General features: G+C 31.2%; 3 protein-coding genes across 4 annotated transcripts; 2 read left to right on the plus strand and 1 right to left on the minus strand.

Moving 5' to 3' along the window:
• Positions 1-8,543: 8,543 nt before the first annotated feature.
• Positions 8,544-11,138, plus strand: LOC141678979 (putative xyloglucan endotransglucosylase/hydrolase protein 28). The gene is made up of 4 exons (XM_074485454.1): positions 8,544-8,914; positions 9,000-9,100; positions 9,402-9,610; positions 10,360-11,138. The coding sequence occupies exons 1-4, from the start codon at positions 8,731-8,733 to the stop codon at positions 10,859-10,861; spliced, it is 996 nt and encodes a 331-aa protein (XP_074341555.1). The 5' UTR covers positions 8,544-8,730; the 3' UTR covers positions 10,862-11,138.
• A 2,550-nt stretch (positions 11,139-13,688) lies between these two features.
• On the plus strand, positions 13,689-20,561 carry LOC141678991 (RNA demethylase ALKBH10B). Of its 2 annotated transcripts, none has more exons than XM_074485473.1 (8): positions 13,689-14,698; positions 15,157-15,249; positions 16,166-16,284; positions 16,390-16,507; positions 18,210-18,329; positions 18,709-18,821; positions 18,897-19,051; positions 19,641-20,561. In XM_074485473.1, exons 1-8 carry the CDS (start codon positions 14,179-14,181, stop codon positions 20,326-20,328), a joined length of 1,926 nt encoding a protein of 641 aa, XP_074341574.1. In that variant the 5' UTR covers positions 13,689-14,178; the 3' UTR covers positions 20,329-20,561. The 2 variants fall into 2 exon arrangements, with proteins under 2 accessions (XP_074341574.1, XP_074341566.1); XM_074485465.1 differs by having other exon boundaries at positions 13,690-14,698; positions 15,157-15,270.
• Positions 20,562-20,756: 195 nt separating this feature from the next.
• On the minus strand, positions 20,757-22,719 carry LOC141679006 (purple acid phosphatase 8-like). Its single transcript, XM_074485483.1, has 7 exons — positions 22,405-22,719; positions 22,165-22,321; positions 21,973-22,080; positions 21,597-21,724; positions 21,355-21,483; positions 21,167-21,234; positions 20,757-21,091 (listed from the first exon to the last, which is right to left on the minus strand). The coding sequence occupies exons 1-7, from the start codon at positions 22,600-22,602 to the stop codon at positions 20,875-20,877; spliced, it is 1,005 nt and encodes a 334-aa protein (XP_074341584.1). The 5' UTR covers positions 22,603-22,719; the 3' UTR covers positions 20,757-20,874.
• Between the last annotated feature and the right edge of the window lie 742 nt (positions 22,720-23,461).

Genomic DNA, 23,461 nt, shown 5'->3' on the forward strand with positions numbered 1-23,461 from the left:
CTGAAAAAAATGCCAACCTGCCAGCCACTACATAACTGTAATCATGTCTCATCTCCATTGTTTCTAATAAAAACACAAAATTATAAATACAAGTAATGATAGCCGTAATAATAATAGAAATTAATGAAAGTTAAAAGTGTTCAAATAAGTTGGGACCAGGCATACCGCATATGCACATATTTGAATTTTGCTTGATTAATTTTAGCAATATGAGTCATGATTATAAATTTTAAAATCCAAATTAGTCGATTTAGGTACTAATTTATTATTGATCGAATAATTTTTAAAAAGTTAAATAATTTTTTGATAATTTTTAAAAATCGACCAATTCACGTCACAGAAAGAGCTAAGTTGAGTGAAATTTGTTCTAACAAATAAAATTTGTCATGGTATGGTTTAGGTTTTCAACACTTTAAAGGAAAAGTAGATGTATTTTCAAGTTGCATAGGCTACTTGTAAAAAGTAAGGTGGAATCGCACGGTTTATTCCGTGTTGTCTCTTCTGTCATTTGTCAATTGTCACCTTTTATTATCACGACCACCAAGTACAATTTATTTATTTTTCACAATATATTGTGTGTTCTAAAAATCGCCCGATTAATCGATTAACCGGAATTTGGACGGATCCTGTTTCGATTAATTAAAAATCGGGTTAAAGTGCGTTTTTTTAAAAAATCGGTCAAAAATCGGCTGATTCGGTCAAAAATCGGTTAGTTCGGGTCAAAAATTGGTCAGTTCGGTCAAATGACGAAAATTAATAAAAAAAATGATACATGATATTATTATTGTAAAATTTATGAAAGGTTAATGAAATTTAAATAGAATTATATTATTGTTTAATTAATAAAATTATTTCTGATTAATTCTCCGATTAATCGATCCGATTAATCATTAAAAAGTACCTCCACCGAACAATGCCGATTTTTTATTTTTGGAACACTATTAATATGTAGTTTTATAAATGCGTTGTTAATTAAACTATTCCAAATATAAAAAATAAGCATCCATTTAGGACTTAGGAGTGTAGTGTGTAGATGTTGAAGCCTTGACGAAAACTCGACATTAGAATATATTGTCTTGGCCGTTTTATTCTTTAAACCGGTATAGTTTTTCAAAAGAGGGTAATATTTAACGGAATTAATATAATTGAATTTTGTTGATCAAGTGTAAATAAAAAGGCAAAAAGTTTTGTATTATTCAAAGGAAAATATTATTTTTAGATTTGTTTTTCAGTTTTCATAGCAAATATGTGATAAAAAGATAAAATTGTCACATGAATTACATAAACAATTCTTGAAAAAAATTAATGCGTGGATAATTTGGTGGCCGTTTGAAAATTTTAAATTAAAAAACATATGATTTAAAATTAATAACCAACTTAAAAGTGATAAGTAGATAAATACTTATAAGTTATGTAAGTGTTTGGTTAATTTTACTTATAAGTCAGAATTTTGTTAAACTTAAATGAACTAAAATAAATAATTTTTAAATATTATTATCTTAATTCATGACTTTTACATTAACTTAACATTTAAAAAACTAAAATTAATAAAAAAGTGAAAATTTAAAATAAATTGAGAAAAAGTACGTCATTCACAACATTGAACGTATTAACTTATAAGTTTTAAATTCGATTTATAAATTGGGTCGACAAACCCTCTTCGATAAATATTTACGACTTATAAGTTAATAAACCCCTTATAAGGGGATGGCCAAACAGGCCCTTGATCTTTTCACTAGGTCCGGAAATAAAAAAAAAACAAGATCTTAAAATAACATATTCCTGTGTAAAATTAAAATGACTTAATTGCATGATTATGTATAGAAATGTTTAGATATAATTTGGACAAATAAAAATAAAATCAGATATACGTAGGAGAAAATGCCAAATGATTTTGTATTGTTCTAGAACCCGAGAGGCGGAGACTTGTATACGTAGACTAGTATAGGCTTCACGAGTCTCTTTTGTAGTCTATCAACTTGCATTTACAGCCTTTTTTTATTCTCAAAACAAATGCTAATAATTTTTAAAAAAATAAGATAAAAATTGAAGGTGCCATGGTGGCATGCCTATCCATTGATACTAGTATATATCACTATATCTGAACAAATTCCTCGGCTAATCCAAAGTGGCTGGGGACCAAAATACTTTTGGTACATGTTCTACGTACTTGCTTCCCCACAGAACCTGAGGTACTCCTCCATTCTTCACAAGGAAAATCCTTCTGTATCATATTAACGGAAACGAGAATGAGATTCAAGTATAATTTGAATTTTCAAAATTATTTGTTAGTCTATTATTTGTGTTGAAATTCAGTGATCCAAACATCTTAACATCACCGATTTATGCTCCGTTTAGGAGTGCTATTAAAAAATTGTTGTATAGTGGGGAAAAAGTGTTGTCAAACAAAATTAGATGTATGTTTGGTAATTTTTTTAATTTATGCATATTTTGAGATATAATATATAAAAATAATATTTTTTAGAAGGTTTGATGGTGAAACTAATAGTTACTTGCTGAAAACAGCTTTTTCCAAAAGTATAGAGGCATGCTTTTTGTAACAATAACTTTTAGACCAAAAGCGATTATCAAACAGCATCTTTTAGAATTTATCAAACATTTTTTTGCCAGATTTTTTCAGCAAAAAATTGTTGTAATTATCTGCAACGGCAATACCAGACGGCAACAGCAATATCAGACGGAGTTATGATAATAATCGCGCATAATCGGATTTTACTTATTTTTCAACATAGTGGAAATTACTGTTTTACAGCGAGATAAAAGTAGTACCGGAGAAGGCAACACAGCTTTAAATAGGAAGGGAAGGTACAGTACAGAATTTAGGTGAATGCTTTTATAGGGATGGTTAATGTTTCCAAGACTGACCGTCTGTGCCTGTTGTTTAAGATTTTGCAGTCAAGTCCGGTGCTTCAATTTAGACGTAACTCTTTCTTTTTTTAACAATAGTTTTCTTATTTTCTAGTCAAATTTTTTACAACGGCTAGCTATGCTACGCAGCAACTAGGATAACCGAAACTAACTCGAAAAAATCGAAAAAAATTAATATACCTATATACCCAGTTTATCATACTTAAAACGGGATATATATATATATAAATTATGTCCCTGTTTCCAATAATACGAAATTTATTGTCTTTAAGACCCAACTTAATGCACTTGAACTGTAAAATAAACTAGATTATGATTATGTACAGCATTTCTCGATAAAAATTGATACCACCGAATGTATTGCAAAAGTATTATGGTTTATAAAGTGTACCCACTTTGGCACTTTCTAACCCAAAAGTTGCGTATATAATCATAGTTTCACTCCAAGATGATTTAAGCTTTATTATCTACGTATTTTTTTTTATTACGGTTTATTGGTTGTTGTTCATGATTAGTTGGTAGTACACTAAGTCAACCATTTTGTATTTATTTCATAATTACTAGACACGATAATTTTGAACACGTCACGAAAATTTAATATTTGTATATATATTTTTAGTATACGACACAAAAGTACACGAACACGAAAGTATACGATCGAGATTTAGTGTCGATTTTGTGTTTAACCCTCGAGTACAGGACACGACATGAAGTATACGGCATAAATAAATATTTTAATTAAATTTAATTATATTTATACTCTTTATTAATAAGCGAAACCATGTATAATTTGGTGCTAAAAATACCAAAGTAATAAAGTACCAAATTTTGGTACTTACCTGACATAAGTTGACTTCTATTTTCAATAAATTTTGTTTTTTAATACAAATCGACTTCTATTCTTTGTAAATTTTATTTTCTTTTTAGTTAGTATTCATCCAATTGTCTATTTAATTTATAAAATAAAAAAAAAATGATTTGTAAATTATATTAAAAAATTATTAAGTTATGTTAAATTAAGTAAAATAACTTATATTTATTTTAAATTTTAGAAAAACTACAAACTACAAAGTAAACTACTAACACGAATTGACTTATATTCGCTGTAAACTTTATTTATTTAGAAATTATATTAAAAAATATTTAAGTTATGTTAAATTAAGTAAAATAACATATATTTACTTTTATTTTAAAAAACTATCAACTACAAAGTAAACTATTAACACGAATTGACTTTTATTCTCGTTAAACTTTATTTTCTATAGTATTATTTTAAAAATAATTAAGTAATAGCAAATTACTTTAGTAACATTTATTAACTTTTAAACTGAAAATTATTGATTTAACGATTGTACTTGTTACTGTCAATCACAATGTTTATTTACTTTTAATTAAAAAACATATTTTAACAGTAACAAATTTATGGACTGTATTTAGATTATATTAAGTAATATTAAATTAAGTTTATTAACATCTATTTACTTTTAATTTGTAAATTATTTTGTATCGATAATTAAGTAATATTAAATAAACTATGTTGAAAAGGCTAATTATAAGATAATTATCAAATTATATAATTTAATATTAAATTATCTAAATAACATATATTTGGTTCATAAGATAGAGATACAATTCGTTTTACAAAAATAAGACTAATATGTTATATTTCTATATCAAGTAAAACAGTGCAAAATTAGAATTATAGTGAAAAATTTCATAACTGATTCGATTCAACCACATAACTACTTTTTGCAAGTACCAATTTAATATTGATAATTTGATATTAATATATTAATTTTAATTTGTGTTTCGCACGGATTATGAATAAATCTCTACAAATATTAATTTGGTATTTTTAATATCGGGCTTGTGTTTAGCACGGGTTATCAACTATCTATACTAATATGGAAACCATGTTTTGATCCTAAATCTTGGTACTTACTAGAAAATTATATAACTATTTTTAAAATTTTAAGTAATAAAATCTCAACTAACAAAAATTAACTTATATTATTTGTAAATTTTATTTTCCTTCAATTTTTATTTGTTGTTCAACATTCAAGCGTCCGTTTACTTTAAAATAATCATATTAGTAAGTTAACATGTCAGATTTATATAAGTAAATAATTAGATGCATGCATAACTCGAACTATACGGTGAAATTTTAGAGTTACATTTAACTTCGATTTTTTTAACTATATATTTTAACAGCATTTTATATAGGGTGAAATTTTAGAGTTACATTTAACTTCGATTTTTTTAACTACACATTTTAACAGGATTTTATATATTATATTTAGATCTGTATTTTGCACGAATTATGAGTTTCAGTTTTATGCAATTAATAATGTGATTCTGTTATTTTTAATTTCGAGCATGGGTTACCAACTAGTCTCCTTCTATATATTAAAGGGAAACTAATGGCAAATTGAGCCTTTTTAATGGTTTTGAAATTACGAATTTACCCTTATGTTTTCAAAAATTACACAAATGACACTCTTATATAGTTTAAGCTAAAATTAAGAAGAAATTGTGTTTACACCAAGATTCGAACCTCTTACCATCTATCGTCAAATTACATGTCAGTACCACAAATTACATGTCACTGCCACTGTGCTACATATCACATTGAGTCTTAATTACAAATCTTATTAGATAAACCACATCATCTCTTTCTAACATAATTTTTTTCTATTATTTAAACTTTTGAGTAAATAAAATATTGCTTTATATTATTTATGTAACTCTGTTTTTTAGTTTCCGTATAATTGTATCTCCTCCGATATATTAAAAAAGGACTACAGGAAAATTGAAACATTTTAATGGAAGTAAAATTATAATTTTGCATTTTATGTTTAAAATTTTTAAAAATGTCATTTCTCACGCAATTTTTGTTAAAAATAAGTATCGAATCCCAAACTTTCTACTCAAAAATTTCATATCACTACCATTTTGCTACATAACTTCTTGAGTTTATTTAAATTTTTTATTAGATAAGTCACATCCTCTCTTTTTTATTAATTTAATTTTTGAGTAAATAAAATGTTGATTTATATTATTTACGTGCCTCCTTCTTATTTAATTTTTGTAGTTTTATAATAAAATTTAAAAAATGCCACCACCTCATATTAACTTCACTCACCTCATATTCATATATTCATATATATATATATATATATATATATTAAATAATTTTTTATAAAGTAGTATTTAAAAAATGTAATAATTTTAAAATAATCACTACTTTTATTGATCAATTTTTTTACATTATAATTTAATACATATTTTTAATTTGTAATTTATTTGCATTATAAATCAATTTCAATATGACTTGATATTAAAATTATAAGATCTTATCATTATTATTATATATTACTAATTAGTAGACTATTTATATATATATATATATATATTATTAAATATATTTTTTATAAAAATAGTATTTAAAAAATATAATAATTTTAAATTAATCAATACTTTTATTGGTCATTTTTTTTACATTATAATTTAATACATATTTTTAACTTGTCATTCATTTGCATTATAAATCAATTTCAATATGATTTGATATTAAGATTATAAGATATTATTAATGTTTTTATATATTACGAATTAGTAGACTGTTTTTTATTTTAAAAATATACTAAAAATACCAAATTATTATTTTATTATCCCCGCATCATGTGGGAATCCCCGTTCCGACGGGAATCGGTAATGAAAAGAATTCGCGTTTAGGATTAAAGGTGTGTTCGGGGATCAGGGCGGGGATAGTACTTCCCGACCCCGAAATGACCTGATGCACATCCTTGTAAATAAATTTCAAATATTTTAGTTATAATGATATAATTTTGATTTTTTTATCGAGATAAGTTAAAATCGAACTCTACGATAAAAATTAAGTCCTCAACACTTAAGTTATCTAATATCCCTGCAATAGTATGTATGAAAATAAAAATAGGTAAGAAAATCCTGTAAAATGTTGAAATAATTATTTATTGTATTTAAAAATAATTTATATATAAATGCATGTTTATTCGAGATAATATGTAAATATATATATACAAGCTCGTGCCTTGCACGGGTTTTTACGCATATATATATATATATATATAATATATAGAATTATAATAAATGTATGCATATTTATTTTTAAAATATTATTTGATTTCATTATATTGTATAGAATTGAGATCTAAATATATATTTTTCATTTATTTTATAATTATTTTACCTAAAAATCTTATATTTTAATTTATATTAATATTAAATTTAATATATACTAATATTTAATTAACAAGACATACACGACACGAAACGACACGAAAGGAATACGAATATATACGAACACTAAACATGTCGATTTTATATTTGACATTTAAGTACACGAAATACGAAAATATAGGACACGAACGAATTGACAGATCTTATCGTCACTTCCCATATTTCTCTTCTTATACAGTACGTGTACAAGTGTACTGGCAGGGCGGATTTAAAAATATTTATTGAGTGTCAAGTATATTTCAGAAGACAGTCTCTTCTAATTTTTTAATTTCTATTAAGACATTTTTATATTTTTTTAAAGAAATTCATGAAAAAAATGTAAAAATTTTAATTAAAAGGAGCACTTGTCCACCCATACCATAACTAGATTCTCCCATGTATATCAGAAAGGAAAATATTATAACTTTTAACAAATATATCCAAAATTATTTATTTTGTAATAATAATATGAAATTCATATTTACGTATATAGTGTTCACTAATTAAAGTTCGTAATTATGGTGGCATGTGTCATCTGAAAATATTTTGTAAAAGAATTCTTGAAACAATCCCAATAGCTGCGTAATTTAAGACTAAATTGTTGTAACAACCTCAGCAACGCAAACCGTGTTTTATCATTAAACTTTTTTATTGATTATTACATATAAGTGGGGTTGAACTCTTATATTGCTTGCGAAAATTTAGGAGTTCGACTTCAGATATATGTGTATATAATTAATTAAAAAAATTATATAAATTTCGTTACAGTATGTCATACAGTTAAATCTTTTTAACGTAATAGGGTCGGAAACAAAAAAAAATATTACTTTAACGAGTTTATTAATTTATCAGGAGCAAAAATACAATATATCCATTATGTTGAAATCGGAGAAAAATATTATTTTAATAAAATTATTATTTTAATAAAATTATTATTTTATCAATTATTAACCGTATTATATTTAGATCTCCTAGTAATGTATACAACCGCAACAGCCATTGCACATACAATTGTCATGTCCAAATATTAGCCCACAAAATGAGCAAATTAGCTACTTAACTCACAAATTAACAATGAAAGTGGATTAGTGGAGTGGTTGGGAAATAGCTCATTCATTTATTAAGAGTCTAATTTTTCAATAATGAACAACTTACCTGACTAAACAGTAACCACTAATGCAATTTGATTAATTATTAAGAGATTAATGGCATAGAGATAATACTGCAACATAATCCAACTGCATTACAGTGACACTGTTGGCCATGACTCACAACCTGATTTGACTATCAAACACAAATTCGAATACAAAATAAATAAATTAATTAATATTTTCATTAAATTAAATTTAAAAGGATAAAACTGCCACCCTAATTATCAGCAACTCCAAATATTTTTTCCAAACAGTGTCAGAGTTGTAAACAGCTCAGCTTATCACACACTTCTCAGCTCAGTCCTCTCTTAAGTTCCAAACCCCCATAAAATCTCTCTCTCTCTCTCTCTCTCTGTGAATTTCTTCCGAGTTCTTTTCTTTCTTTATCAAAAACCAAATAAAAAACTGAGAGATTGTTTACAAGTTACAAATGATGAATATGTGTATAAATTTCTTTCTAATATGCTCTGTTTTTGTTTTAGCTGCTGGTTTGTCTTTAAGAAACCTCCCTACTGTTTCATTTGAAGAAGGGTATGCACAAATCTTTGGTGATGATAATCTTGTCATTCTTAAAGATGGAAAATCAGCCCACCTCACTCTTACTGAAAGAACAGGTCTTTTTTTAAATTTATTTCTTGTATTTAAATTTAAAAATGGTTGTTAATTTTGTTGGTTATGATGAGGTTCATGCATTTGCAGGTTCTGGATTTATATCACATGATCTTTATAGCCATGGTTTCTTTAGTGCTTCAATTAAGTTGCCTGCAGATTACACTGCTGGAGTTGTGGTTGCATTTTATGTAAGTAGATTAAAAAAATTTACTATTTACTTTTGCTATATGTTTGTTCTTATGTATGTTATGTTCTTTGCTAGACCTCTTGACACAACTTCATGATAGAACATTTTTTTTAATGTGTGTGTATATTTTTGTATAATTAAGTTTTGATGTTTTGTTGATCCATATGTTCACACCTAGGTGAATTATAGAAATTGATATTTAACTCAATCAAATTTGTGCATGCAATTTATTTATTGGATTGATGACAATAATTCAAGAAGTCTTCGAGGTTAATTAAAAGGATTAATTTTGATGATTGTAGATGTCGAACGGAGACATATTTGAGAAAAACCATGATGAAATCGATTTCGAGTTTCTTGGGAATATTAGGGGCAAAGAGTGGAGAGTTCAGACCAATGTTTATGGCAATGGAAGCACAGGAGCAGGCAGAGAAGAGAGATATGGTCTGTGGTTTGATCCATCAGAAGATTTCCATCAATACAGTATCTTGTGGAGTGATGATAAGATCATGTAAGAAAGTGAAACCTTCTCAAAATACTATTTTCTTGGCTATTATTTCCACAAATTGAAACCATCATTGCAGAGTGTTTGTGTGCTGAATTCAATTTACTAATTTATCTTGCTTGGTCCCTGCAAAGATTATATTTATTCTATGTACCAGTCACTTATTTGTTCAGTTGGGCTATTATTATAACACATCTGGAATAATTGAATAATGTTCATTACCGTTTTTTCAATTTTTAGTATGATGTTCTGTTTCAGCTTTTAAGCATGCTGTCCTTGTTAGCAACTTTTTGCAGCAAGAACATTTTTACTCTGCCTTTAAAGATGATATTTATGTTTTTCTTCTTTTTCTAGATATATGAACTTACTGTAAATGTTTTTACAACGTCATGATTCAATTTTAAACCTGAATATGTAGCTTTGAATTCGTCATATGAAAGTATTATAGATTGTAGGTATCGCAAATGGAATTTTATTTTCAGTTTTTATTAGCCAAATAATTTTACTTTACAGTTCATAGTGTTATTATTTTCCATATCTCTATGTTTATCTGTAACAGCATTAGAAGTGGAATGAGAGATTCTTCTGCATTTATCATGAATTGTCAATACCCTTCCACTTGCCGTTGTTTTTACTCTTGTCTAATTATTTTTTTGAACTGATTGATCAAAAGTTTTCTTATTTGTGTTTCATGATAATAGTATAGCACTGATATTTTCTTGTTTGTTTATGTGTGTTTTTATCTTATTTTGCAGCTTTTACATAGACAATGTTCCTATAAGAGAGGTCAGGAAGACAGAAGCGATGGGTGGGGACTTCCCTTCTAAGCCAATGAGCCTATATGGTACTATATGGGATGGATCTAATTGGGCTACAAATGGAGGTAAATACAAGGTCAATTATAAATATTCCCCTTACATTGCCGAGTTCTCGGACTTTGTGCTTCACGGTTGTGCTGTCGATCCCATCGAGTTATCCTCAGTATGTGATATCGTGCCGACGTCTAATTCTGTACCTACCGGGGTCACAAATGAAAGCAGAACTAAAATGCAAAATTTCAGAAAGAAACACATGCAGTACTCCTATTGTTACGATAAAATGCGATACAAGGTTCCTCCTTCCGAGTGCGTGATTGATCCCCGAGAAGCCGAGAGACTTCGAGGATTCGACCCAGTAAGATTTGGTGGAAGCCACAGTAGGCATGGTAAAAGACACCACAAGAACCGATCAAACAGGAATGTGATAAACTCTGCTTGAAAAAATACAACTTACATTTCATCAAGTGATCATATCACTATTGCCATTTCCTTTCAGTTTGATTATAAATTTGTGTATAGAGAAAAGGAGAAAAAGATTGCATAGATTGATTGTGGGAGGTGGTAGGGGGCATTAGTTAAAGATTGGTTTGCATATTTTGCATATCTTAGGTTTCTTGCTGTGATGCATGTATGTGGGCTTTAGTTCAAGTGATAAATATGTAATGAACACATCCTTGTGGTTTTAAATAATAAGCATAATCCCGTATTATTATTTATATTTTATAGTCACAAGCCAGAAGCCAAGGCCTTTCTCTGTAGCAGTGTGAGCAATGCTTACCTCTCCTCACTCTCAATAAGGTCGCCGTGCATCTTACCCTTTCCGGATCATGCTACCCTCTTCTCCCCTCGGAGGATTCAGGTGGATTTTTAGTTTAGTTTATACTTCATCCGTCCCTAAAAACGTTTTTTATTTGTGTTGGACACGTTTGTCAATGTACACTTTTGATTGTTAATATCTTTAATTTTGTATTAATATTAAATATAAAAACTTCATTGTATTAAAGTACTCATAAATACCAATCCAACAAAATCACTCATGACTATGTTTAATATTGTCTAATCTTATAAATTAGAAATAAATTAATAGTCAATCACTTACATGAACAGTAATAAGTAATAATCAAGTGGATTAGCATGTGTGGTTTAGTATAGAAGCATGTTTGTGTTTTACATTAACACCAGAAATTTGGGTAAGGTAAACTATTAATGCGTGATCAGATTTGTCATATTCTTTGTAACATTTAGTCAAATGGCAAGCTGGAGAATCCTAAGCAAATATGATACTGTAGCCTGTAGGTGGTTCCATCACTTAATTCTCTCCTTCTCCCCAACATAAAGAAATTCAAACGACACCAATATAGAAATTCAAACAACAGCAACTCAACTGCTTCTCACTTTTCAGAAAACTTAAACTTGTTCCAAGCTCAACTAAATTATGCAATTTGAGTTCTGTTTGAGTCAATTACTAGTTTACTCCTGCACCAGCACTACCGGTTCAACTCGGTAAAATCTCGGTAAAAATGTCTTAATTTTTCTAGGCCATGTAAATGTATCCATCTCCGCAACCTATTTATTGATGAGATTTATGTAACTGTTATCTATTTCCGCAACCTATTTATTGGAGGTAACATGATATTTATATGAACGCCGGAGTTCATTATTATTAATTAATTTATATTAGTCCGTAGCGTGATTAAAATATCAGTATATAAACTGCAACTTAATCTCCTGACCAATTTTTTCTATTATTTTGCTTTGATTGTTTGGGAGTAACAATTACGGTCTATATATGTGTACCAAGTTAACACGCAAATAAAATTGAAAAAAATAACAATCAACCAGTCAATTTTTTTACGGTTTTTCCGATGACTATGACTCTATGAGCATGAAATATTAATTCAGAACACATTTTATACGTATAAAACGTTTTCCATCACTTTTTACGTTATAATATTGTATTTGTACAATTGTACTTGTGCTATAATAAAAGATATGGGGCGCGAAGTTTAAGAAAAATGATAAAATAGTGGAGGAAAGTTAAAAAAGTGAGTAAAGTAGTGGGACCGATTAATATTATATGTATAAAGTGGGTATAGTGGAGAGAAGTAGTGAATGTAGTTATTTTAAAAATTATAAAAACCTTACCATTTTTGGAAAGTTTTGAAATATAAATAATTGGAAGAGACATCAAAAAAAGAAAGTGTAAACAAATGGAAGGGACAGAGGGAGTAGTAAAAGTCATGTTCCAAATCCTAGGCGGGCCTACAAATAAATTTACAAGTATTTCCATCAACTGCAAAGGTCAAAACAAAATGCACGAATGAAAATATATAAAATAATATTTACACAAGTTTTAAATTTAAAAAAAGGTCTCTCAGTTGGGCCTTTCGAGGAATGCAGGTGGGCTTGTTTTAAGAAATTAGCGAGTATATTAAGAAATTATTTCAAATCAAACACAGGTACACAAATTAAGTAATGTAATTGTATCAAAATTGGTTCTAAAATAATTATTAAGAAAAATGATTAATTATCATTTATTATTTGTGATCACGTATTAATTTAGTCCATCATTTTATAAAAAAAATTTACTAATCAAATTTTGCCTTAATTCCTATTTTTGAGACCTCAATTATTTCTTATACAAATTTATCTCTTTTTACAACAGATAACTACTATCACAAATTCACAAGTAAAATATACTCTCTCGGTCTATTTATATTGACCACATTTCCTATTTTATTTCTAAAAAGTTATTGGTCATTTTTAATTAAAGCAAATTAAGAGCTAAATATATATTATTTCCAAATAAGTATATTTTAATTAATGGCCAATATTAATGAAAAAGAGCGAATATGTTTAAATGAATAAATTAAACAAAAATCGAATAAAATTTAGGCATAAAAAACATTCTAACATTACTTTACATCCGAACATCAAAAGTACATTAAGAATCTTTACTTCTAACACCTTTATTGATGTTTTACAAAAGAAATTACATTACTAACGTAAATAATAACAACAAATTGTATTTTCGATCGAATATACACTCTATCTAGTAAAATTTATAATCTCAAAATCTCAATAAATAGTGTATCAAATAATTATTTATTTACCTAATAGCAAATTGTAATATTAATATTGTGCGTTGGTGTAGTAGTTCGAGCATGAGTTGAAATTTCACCGTCAACAAAATAAAATATTAATATTTCATTATTCAAAAAACAACTTTATAAAATGAAAAAGACCACAAAAATGTAGAACAGAACAGTATGAGTATGAGTGTATACACATGTATGGATGAGTATTGTACTAGCAAAGTACAAGGCATATAACAGAAAATCGTATGTATATGCGTGCTCATTAAGCCACTCAAACCCTAGATCTTCAAACCCTAACAACACTTCCACATTTTCTTCACATCATCTCTTCAGATCTATCTTAAAAACCCATCAACACATTCTCAATTACTCAAATACCCATCTCAATTTTACCCCATTTTGCCCAATTTCACCCTCACATTCCCCAAATCTCACCTTTTTAGATCCAAAAATTCAAGAAAATGAGCTAGTTTTAGTACTATTTGCATAAAGTTTTGATCTTTATATGTTTTTTGTGTTTCTTGGATCATTTTAGTTGATACCCATGTTTTAGATTTTGATATTGTTGTTGAATTTAGTATCTTTTATTATATTTCTTGAATTCTTGAAATCTTGGTGTTTAAGGGTAAGTGTGTGTGTATCTGTGTTTTGTATTTATATGGCAATGCCAACAGGTAATGTGGAGAAAATGGCTGGTGGGGTTGAGATGATGGGTCAGTATCATCATCATCCGAGACAGTGGGTCCCGGATGAGCGTGATGGGTTTATTTCATGGATACGTAGTGAATTTGCTGCGGCCAATGCGATAATTGACTCAATGTGTAGTCATTTGAGGAGTGTTGGCGAGGCGGGGGAGTATGATGGAGTGATTGGGAGTTTGCAGCAGAGGAGGGTGAATTGGTACCCTGTTTTGCATATGCAACAGTATTTCTCGGTTTCGGAGGTTGTCCATTCGTTGCAACAGGTTGCCTGGAGGAGGGAACGGGGGTTGAGGGATCGTGATCGTGGGGGGTATGGGTATCGGGGGTTTGAGCAGAAGGGTGGGAAGAGGTTTGGTGGAGGGTATAGGCAGGGGGGACATAGGGGAGTTGAGGTTAGTGGTCAAGAGGGGAATGTGGACTATGTGAAGGCGGATGAAGGTAAATTAGGGGGTGTCATTGTGAAGACAGATGATAAGGGTATAGAACGATTTCTTAAGAGTTTTTGTATATGTTTATTTTGTGGCATGTTGCAATAATTTATGGATGGGATATATTGAAATTCTTGTATTTAGTGTTGCTTGTATATCATTTGTATGAGTTTAATTTGTGTCAAGAATTGTGCTAGCATATGCGATATGGTAAAATCTGTGTTTAACTTTTGGAATTTGTGGAATTATATGTGTTTATTTGTTGTTGCAATTACATATGTGATACAGTGAAAGTTCTGTATAATTTGTGAAAATTAATTGAAACTGATTATGGTAGCAGTAACTTAGAAACAATAGTGCTGAAGAGTTTAGGGAACATAGTATATGTCCTTTTTATAACCTATTTCCACAATTTGTTAGCTGTAATGTTTAATGGAGATGTGTTACACTACTAAATTATATTGTAAGTATATTAGTATTGAATTTAACTTTTTGTTGTTGAAGCAGATTTGAGCATAAAATCTCAAGTGGAAAATGGTAGCCAGGATTCTGGAAACTCACAAGCAAAGCCATCTGCTGAAGGAGAGGGAGTAAATCATGGTATTCCCTCTGAAACAAAAGGTTTGCCTTTTCTTTTTTGCTTATATGCTTGCTTTGCACTTCTGTTTTCTCTTTATTTCGGGGACTATTGGTTGTGGGAAGAAAGGGGAGTATGAGTATTTTCTTCTCGAAAATTCTGTATGACCAAGAAAAGTTAAGGTCAGGGGGAATGAATTAGTTATAAGCCATGAGTTTTACTGTATGGTAAGGGTAAAATTAATATAGGGAGTGTTATGTAAACCATTTTCTTTGTCACGAGAAAGGAGTTTAGCTAGCTCTTATTCCCCATAACAGTTTTAGAAAGTAGCCTTCATAATTTTGAAATGGTAGAATATACTTACAGTATATCTCTTACTGCCCAGAAACTGCCCCTGCCATTACGCTTTACCTCCGGACATTATGTAATATAAGGTTTAAAGTGATTAGAGTTTGTGTGCAAGATGGCAGTTTGTATTCATACATTTTTGGTAATAGTTGGTAATCTTAATTTTTTGTGCTTGCAGGAGTTTTCTAAATTTTTTTTTTGTTATATATTTTAGGGGTCAATTGCATCATTCCCAATAATGTTATCTTGGGAATCATCTTAAATAACTACACACCACCCCAACCCCCTGTAGCGCAATCATTTTGCTCTGATTTTAATTAATTTTATTCATTTATTGTATGCTTTGTGATTCCCCTGCGTCAAGCGGGATTTACTGGATATGTTTGATTTGGTTTGGTTTATGATTCCCAGAGTCATTAGCTTAAATTTAGAGTTCGTAAGTAACACATGTTTTGTACACTGTAATCAATATAGGGATGAAGTGATTGTTGTTAATGTAAATCCTGTAATATTTTATTCGTCCTTCTCTTGCTGTAGAAAAATATCTTTTACTAATGTATATGATCTAAATTTATCTCATTCATATTTTAGGGTCTACTGAGGTGAAGCTGGAGAAAGCTTCCTCTACCTCGCCATTTCCCCATGGGAGGAAGGATCTTTCAATTAGTGCAAAAACTTTTGTTGGTACTGAGATAGTAGATGGAAAGTCGGTAATGAATTTTAAAGAGCACTCTTTATATGAAATTTCACAGATATTTTCTATATTCTCCACTACTATTTTATATAACCTCTAAAATGGACCAGTTTTTTTCTAGGTTAATGCAGTTGATGGATTGAAGTTGTATGAAGAGCTCTTAGACAGCTCTGAAGTTGCCAATATGGTTTCACTGGCAAATGAGTTGAGAACATCGGGGAGAAAAGGATTCTTTCAAGGCGAGTTTTATATGTGCTCTTTTAGTCTGTCGTGAAATGAAATTTAAACTAGCAATTTGTTCTTGCATTTGTGATATATTTGTGATCTCTGATTTTGTTGTGTTTGGAATTAGGGCTGTGCAACGGTCGGTTTGGTCGGTTTTTTACGATCAAACCGGACCGGACCATATATAACAGTTTTACAGAATATCAGACCGGACCAGACCGTTTGAAATTTTGGACCAGACCAGACCGCAAGTTAACGGTCTGGTCCGGCCGGTAACGGTTTGAAGCCTAACTAAATACATAAATATAAAATTTATTATTTTTTTAAAATTTAGTATACAAATATCACATGTAAAATACAAATTTGAAGATATTGATTATAAAATATATATATATAAAGTATAAATAAACTTAAGTAATTAATATATATATATACATAAAAATGGTGTATAATTATAATAAATATGTTAATATATATTTAAACAGTCCGGTTCGACCTTAACGGTCCGGTTTGGAGATGAAAACCAGGTCGAACCGTAAAATAACGGTTTTTATTCATATCAAACCTAGACCAAGTCGAACCGCCGAAAAAACCGTAAAAAGCGGTTTGGTCCGGCCCGGTTTGGTCGGTTTGACTTTTTTTTGCTCACCCCTATTTGGAAGTCTTTTGAATGTTGGATGTGACAAGTACCAAAATCTCTCTATCTCTCTCTCTCTCTCTCACACACACACACACACACTCACACACACACATGCATGACATATTCACAATGATAGAAAAGTGACGTTATTTGGCGTACCAAACTGATGATTACTTAAGTTGGGGGAGGCTCCGAGGCTGTAGCCACAGTAAAAATTCAATAATAGTCAAATTGATGTGCCAAAATGTTTAAGAGTAACAGTAGATCACTGTTTAGGTTTTGTTAGTAGGATGGCTAAGTAATACTACGTATATTCCTTATAGTAATTGGCCTGATATTATCCAAGGTTGAGTTTTACCTTCATTTTCATGTCATTTTTTTTTGAAAAGATTATATTTTTACCATTGCACATATCTGACTCTCCGCATAATTATCTAATCTTACTGCTCAATAATAGTTATGTAAATAAGGAAGAGTCACACAGCGAGCCAGACAATGAGCTTTGTACAGCACTTCTAATCCCTTGCACTCGTGCTAAGTACAATTTTGAACTCATAGTTTTTACAGATTTATTATCGTGCATTATTGAAACCTTTTGAAGTTCGTGTCATCTGTTATCCTTTTTCCACCAGAAGCACTTATTTAATCCATGATATTAAACTATGTAATAGGAAATATAGCTCTGACTCTGTGGTCAGTCTAATTCAAGCCATTAGCCCATTACTTGTTTACCTTTATTTATATTTTGTGATGTTAAATAAAATGCATTGTTGAAATGTTGAAGAACATATCTATACTTCGTTGAAACATGGCAAGCGTCATTACTCATTAGTGCAGATGTGGAATTAGCTTTGTTTGCCGTCTTCATTTAAAATTCAATATTGCTTATGTTTGAACTTGTGATCAGATTGACGGCATAGTTGTCCCTTATATTTGTTTGCTTTCTCTATGTGCTCTATGCGCCTGGCTTGGCACTGTGATTTTATTAATTATGTATAGGTTGAAATAAGTAATGGCTGCCTTCACGGTTTTAAAAGATTTGTTTTGACTTCTGAAAATTGTTTGATTGGAAGCAGGACCCACTTTTTTAACATCACATAGACCCTCGCGAGGGCATGGAAGAGACATTATTCAGTTGGGCGTCCCCATTGTAGATTCCACTTTTGAAGATGGAGCCACAGGAGGAACCTTTAAAGGTATGTTCTTCATCCTAAATCATTTATGTTAAATTGACAATGAATTATACTAGTTTTATGACCATGCAATTTTATATATACTGTTCATAGATTTCTAGATTATATATTTAGAATAATGCTAGTGGTACCAAATTGGCACCCAAAATGAATCCCAAATGCCACATGTCATGCACTAATTGGCTACAGATCAATTAATAATAGTGGACCCCCTGCATTTACACAAATCCCACCAATAATATCATCCCAAATCGCCATGTCACCGATGCCACGTCATATAGGACCAAATTTTGGTACCCAATTTGTTACATCTAGCACTACATATATATATCTGTGTGTGTGTGTGTATATATATTATATTGACTGAGACTTGGAATTTCAGATAGGAGGATTGAACCAATTCCTGGCTTGATGCAAGATGTTATTGAACGTTTGAGTGCCTTGCAAGTCATTACTGTGCAACCAGATTGTTGCATAATTGATTTTTTCAATGAGGTTAGAGTTTGATTTTAGCAAAATTAATTAAATAGAGTAATAAGCAATGCTAATTAGGTTGTCATATTTTCTTAGGGTGATTTCTCGCAGCCTTATTTGTGGTCACATCGTTTTGGAAGGCCAGTTTGTGTTCTTTTCTTGACAGAATGTGACATGACTTTTGGAAAAGTAATTGTGCCCGATCATCTTGGAAATTATAAGGGCTCCATTAATCTTTCTCTTACACCTGGGTAATCTCCCCCCCCCCTTCTCTCTCTCTCTCCCTCCCTCCCTCCCACTCTCTCTCTCTCTCCCTCCCTCCCTCCCTCCCTCCCTCCCTCCCTCCCTCCCTCCCTCTCCCTCCCTCCCTCCCCCTCCCTCCCTCTTTTTCCTATTCAACGATCAGCCTCCCTCCCTCTCTCAGTGGTGACTTTGTTCTGTTTTTTAAATTTCTTACGAGTTTTTGGTAAGTAAATTTTTTGAAGTCTTAAAAAGATTGTCATTGCAACACTGCTGTGACTATAAATTTGGAAATTTAAGATATATTAAACTTGGCCTTCCACACTCTCTTTATATGTAATGGGGTAAGAGTCTCCGCATATCTTATTATTACAGTTTCAGACTGCTGATTTTGTTCTGGAATTGAAATTTCTAAAAAATTTTGGTAAATAAATAATTTGCAAGTCTTAAATAGATTGCTATTGCAACACTGCTATGACTTAATTTATGTTTTTTTGTTTAAAATATATTAAGCTTGATTTGTCTTTCATCTTTCTCCCTATATAATGTAGTAAGCATTTGCATATCTTATCATTAAAGTTTGACACTGCTGAAATGCAGATCCATGCTTGTAATGCAAGGTCGATCTTCTGATTTTGCAAGGCATGCACTTCCTGCCCTGCAGAAACAGCGTATTCTTGTTACTTTGACCAAGTCCCAACCAAAGAAACCAAGCGGCGGTCACTATTCTTCAGCTATGACACAATCCCACTGGGCTCCCCCACATAATAGATCTTCAAACCACATACACAACTCTTTGTCCCCCAAACATCAAGCACCAGTCTCAACAGCTGGGGTATTACCTGCTCCCCCTATATGTATGCCAATACCTCCTTCAAATGGTGTTCAGCCATTATTTATGCCAACTGCAGTCACACCAGTCCTGCCTTTTCCTCCCCCAGTTGCTTTGCCACCTACCTCTGCTGGGTGGACTGTCGGCGGGCCAAGGCATCCTCCGCCTCGCTTACCAGTCCCTGGTACTGGAGTTTTCCTACCTCCTGGGTCTGGAGATGCAGTGAACCATCCATCAACAAATGAAAGTTTGTCTACTCTGGCAGAAAATGAGACTAGCACAGCAAAACTTAATGGTGACAAGAGTGCTGCTACAGATATTAATGGAAGTGGGAAAATGGATGGGAAGGATTGCAATGGAACTGCTGATGAAACTAATGGTATACAACCCGTGGGTGAAGAACAGCAAAATGTGGTTAAAAATGTGGCTAATGAGCCAGCTGAAACAGTTTTGTGAGAATGGTAGCAATGCGACTGCAATGAGTTTCCGAAGCAAGTCTAAAAAGCGGCAATATATTAGAATTTACACGTTATGAGCAGCAGAGCAACCATCGCATATCTAGGTACTGGAATTCATATTTTTGGTCAATATGAACTTTTAAATATTAAAGTTACGATGTAGAGTTCTTTTGTTATGTAATATACAATTACTCGTCCTATATTAATTATTAAACTTCAATCCTTTTAGTAGTACGAGTGTTTACTTTAAAACGACTTTGGTAATATATGAAAAAATTCTTTAGTTACAATGTCCACCATGTTTTTTTAATTAAAATCTCTTTGTATTTCAAGTAACTAGTTAGGTGATTACATACTTAGGAGCCATAATCTCAAACTATAATATGAAGTTGGTACTCATTCATAGTACAGTGTAACTAAGAAGGGGAAGCAGTTAAATGCCTCTATGTATTAAGCTAATATATATACATATTAAAATTACAAGTACAAGCATATGAACTTAAATGCACAGGGAGCGATAGAAAAGAATACAAATGTTACGTAATTACATAGAAGAATGAGGCTCTTTAGAGGTAGACCATTGATGCTGGACTTCACCAAAAACATCATAAAACACAAACTTAGCATTACTACTCGTTAGCTCCACTGCCAAGAACCCTTGACCCCGATGATAGAAATTTACGTCGCATTGATAATGTTGTTTTTGGTAATCTGTCGTCCATGCCTTTGAGCCAGCTCCCGTTGTGAAAAATTGGATTGGACTGCGATATTCCCTTTTATTAGAAACTTGATTCGAGTAGAGACAATTAGCTTTTCTGTATCATAGAAATGTATACCTGTTGGCGCATTGAATGTGTTCCATGCAATGATCATGCCCGTTCAAGTAGAAATCGACTTTGTATGCCTGCAAATAGTTAGCGGATCACTCATTATATTTACACCCTTTACTGCAATATAGTATATATCATGTGATTTGTACTTATAGTTAAGGGCATTACTTGTTTACTCCAAATGAAGAACATACCTCTAGCAATGGAAGGAGGTCGGAGATGAGTTCTTCAGTGTCACCGTGATGCCCGGTGCTTCTAATACTATGGTGCCCTATAACGAACTTCCACTTTGCTGTCGACTTGCTCAACGCAGACTCCAAATCCTTGTTAATAACAAAAATTCTAGCCATCATTGTCTTTCATAAAAAAGTCTTAAAATATATCATGTATACCATCAAAGAAAATAAATTAGTAGAATCTAAACCGAGGTTAGTACCTTAAGAAGATGAACAAGATATACATTTATAGGTGTTACTCCCCGCCAATCGTATACGTGTTCTTTTGGGTCCTCAACATAGTGCCTTACGAATGGAGTAGTATCAATCATGAAGAAATCAGCCACCTCTAGTAGAACATAGTAAACCACAATAGTGCATCAGTAAATTTGTTCCGTGATTGTAAGTGTGTTTTATTTTTTAAATCCGTTTATGTGTAAGTCGTATTCAATGCACAAGATTCCCACAACAACGTGCTATGGGGAATTCCTGATTTGTTGCTATTACCCTGTTTTGTTTTCCAAAAAGAAACTGTTTCGAGGGGTCCTCTGGATCTGTCAGAAACAAAAGTGTCTAAAATTGACATAAATAAAATACCTGTATCAACAACAAAAGATCTATGGCAAATCCATCTGCTATCAATCTCTCTAAGAGCTGGGCTTAATTGTGCTTCCACATTACCTCTATAATCATGATTCCCTAAAACTGCATCAACATCATAGAATAACATATAAGAAAGCAGCTTCTCTATGTATTATACATTATCACAACACATATATGTTGACATACCAGTGTACCATGGCTTCTGAAGGCTGTTTGCATAGTATACTTTTGTAAATGATTCGAGAAATAATGAATCATGAACGTCAAGTATTCCATCGTCATAAAAATTATCTCCAGTCGAGATTACAAAATCGATATTCAGTTTTTCTCCTGCCTCTCCCATCTGCATTTAGAAGAAAAAGTTGAGATATGCATTTATTTTATCAGACAAGTGTGGAGGTAATCAAAGAAGAGGAATAAATAGACCTCCATAGCAACTACGGACTGGTTGTACCACCCTTTTCTTCCCCAATCACCTATGGCCAAAAAGCTAAGCGACCCGTCGTCTTTTACTGGATGTTTGATCCTCTTTAGCTCTGCATTACTCGGAACCAAATATATGCAGATTGTAACAAACATCAGGGGGAGAAACATATGTCTAATCCTGCTTTCGAAACAATCCATGTTGGACCCTGGCCTTCATGCATGTAGTTTCTTGTAAGTGCGATATTTTGTCAAAGAAATTAATCAAGCAGATGAAATCGAATATATGAGAGTTAACGAGGGTACTGGATTCTCTGAATCATTGTAGCCAACAATCAGCAAAACTACAAAGATTATTAGGTACCACAATTTTGTAATTTAGCATGTCTATTATTAGTGAATTATTTGGATGAACCAACAGCTTCAAGAAGATACTTATAAGGTGTTATCCTCAAATTATTAGAAGCCTTAATTATTATCCTCATATCGCGACCACAGTATCTTGTCAATGAACTAACAGAACTGATAGTGTGCATCTTTAGTTCATTACTGCATGACACAGAAATCTACATAACTCGGAGATGTTGCAGTTTCGGTTCATTTGGACTCAGGTAATCTCAGCTAAAATGGTAACTTCTGTCACACACCTACGACATATAGCCTCTTTCATCGGTTTTAACCTCTAAGTAGAACATTTCATACAGTTACAAACTTCTAGGACATTAAACTTTTTATGTACTGGGATTTCTTCAGAACAGTAGAGATACTACATATGGCAGTATGTGATTCTGTATACAGAAACAGAATCATCCGACAATCATGACACAGTTTAGTTTACGATATTAATAGTTACTAATTTACGTGATATGTGTACCGGATACAAGGAAGAGTCTGGTTCATATTTATAGATAAGGTAGTCATGACAGATATACAATCAGACTGGGATTACTGATATAACATATTGACATGACTATTAAGCATTAGTATCGCGAAAAGTTAAGGATCAGTGATCTTTTTAGAAATCGAATGGATTCAGTCTTATACATATGTGAGGGAGGTC

This window comes from Apium graveolens, chromosome 1 (genome assembly GCF_009905375.1).
Source record: "Apium graveolens cultivar Ventura chromosome 1, ASM990537v1, whole genome shotgun sequence".
In the NCBI taxonomy this organism is placed as follows: Eukaryota; Viridiplantae; Streptophyta; class Magnoliopsida; order Apiales; family Apiaceae; genus Apium; species Apium graveolens.

Bases quoted from the DNA above. Each gene is read 5' to 3' on its own strand.
- LOC141678979 (XM_074485454.1), top strand. From the start codon at position 8,731: ATGATGAATATGTGTATAAATTTCTTTCTAATATGCTCTGTTTTTGTT. The intron at 8,915-8,999 runs GTCTTTTTTTAA...ATGCATTTGCAG, and splicing joins CACTCTTACTGAAAGAACAG to GTTCTGGATTTATATCACAT. The intron at 9,611-10,359 runs GTAAGAAAGTGA...CTTATTTTGCAG, and splicing joins TGGAGTGATGATAAGATCAT to CTTTTACATAGACAATGTTC.
- LOC141679006 (XM_074485483.1), bottom strand. From the start codon at position 22,602: ATGGATTGTTTCGAAAGCAGGATTAGACATATGTTTCTCCCCCTGATG. The intron at 21,725-21,972 runs GTATTTTATTTA...ATGTTCTACTAG, and splicing joins ATCTTTTGTTGTTGATACAG to AGGTGGCTGATTTCTTCATG. The intron at 21,092-21,166 runs GTATACATTTCT...GGAATATCGCAG, and splicing joins CACATTCAATGCGCCAACAG to TCCAATCCAATTTTTCACAA.
- LOC141678991 (XM_074485465.1), top strand. From the start codon at position 14,179: ATGGCAATGCCAACAGGTAATGTGGAGAAAATGGCTGGTGGGGTTGAG. The intron at 15,271-16,165 runs GTTTGCCTTTTC...TTCATATTTTAG, and splicing joins TATTCCCTCTGAAACAAAAG to GGTCTACTGAGGTGAAGCTG. The intron at 16,285-16,389 runs GTAATGAATTTT...GTTTTTTTCTAG, and splicing joins AGATAGTAGATGGAAAGTCG to GTTAATGCAGTTGATGGATT.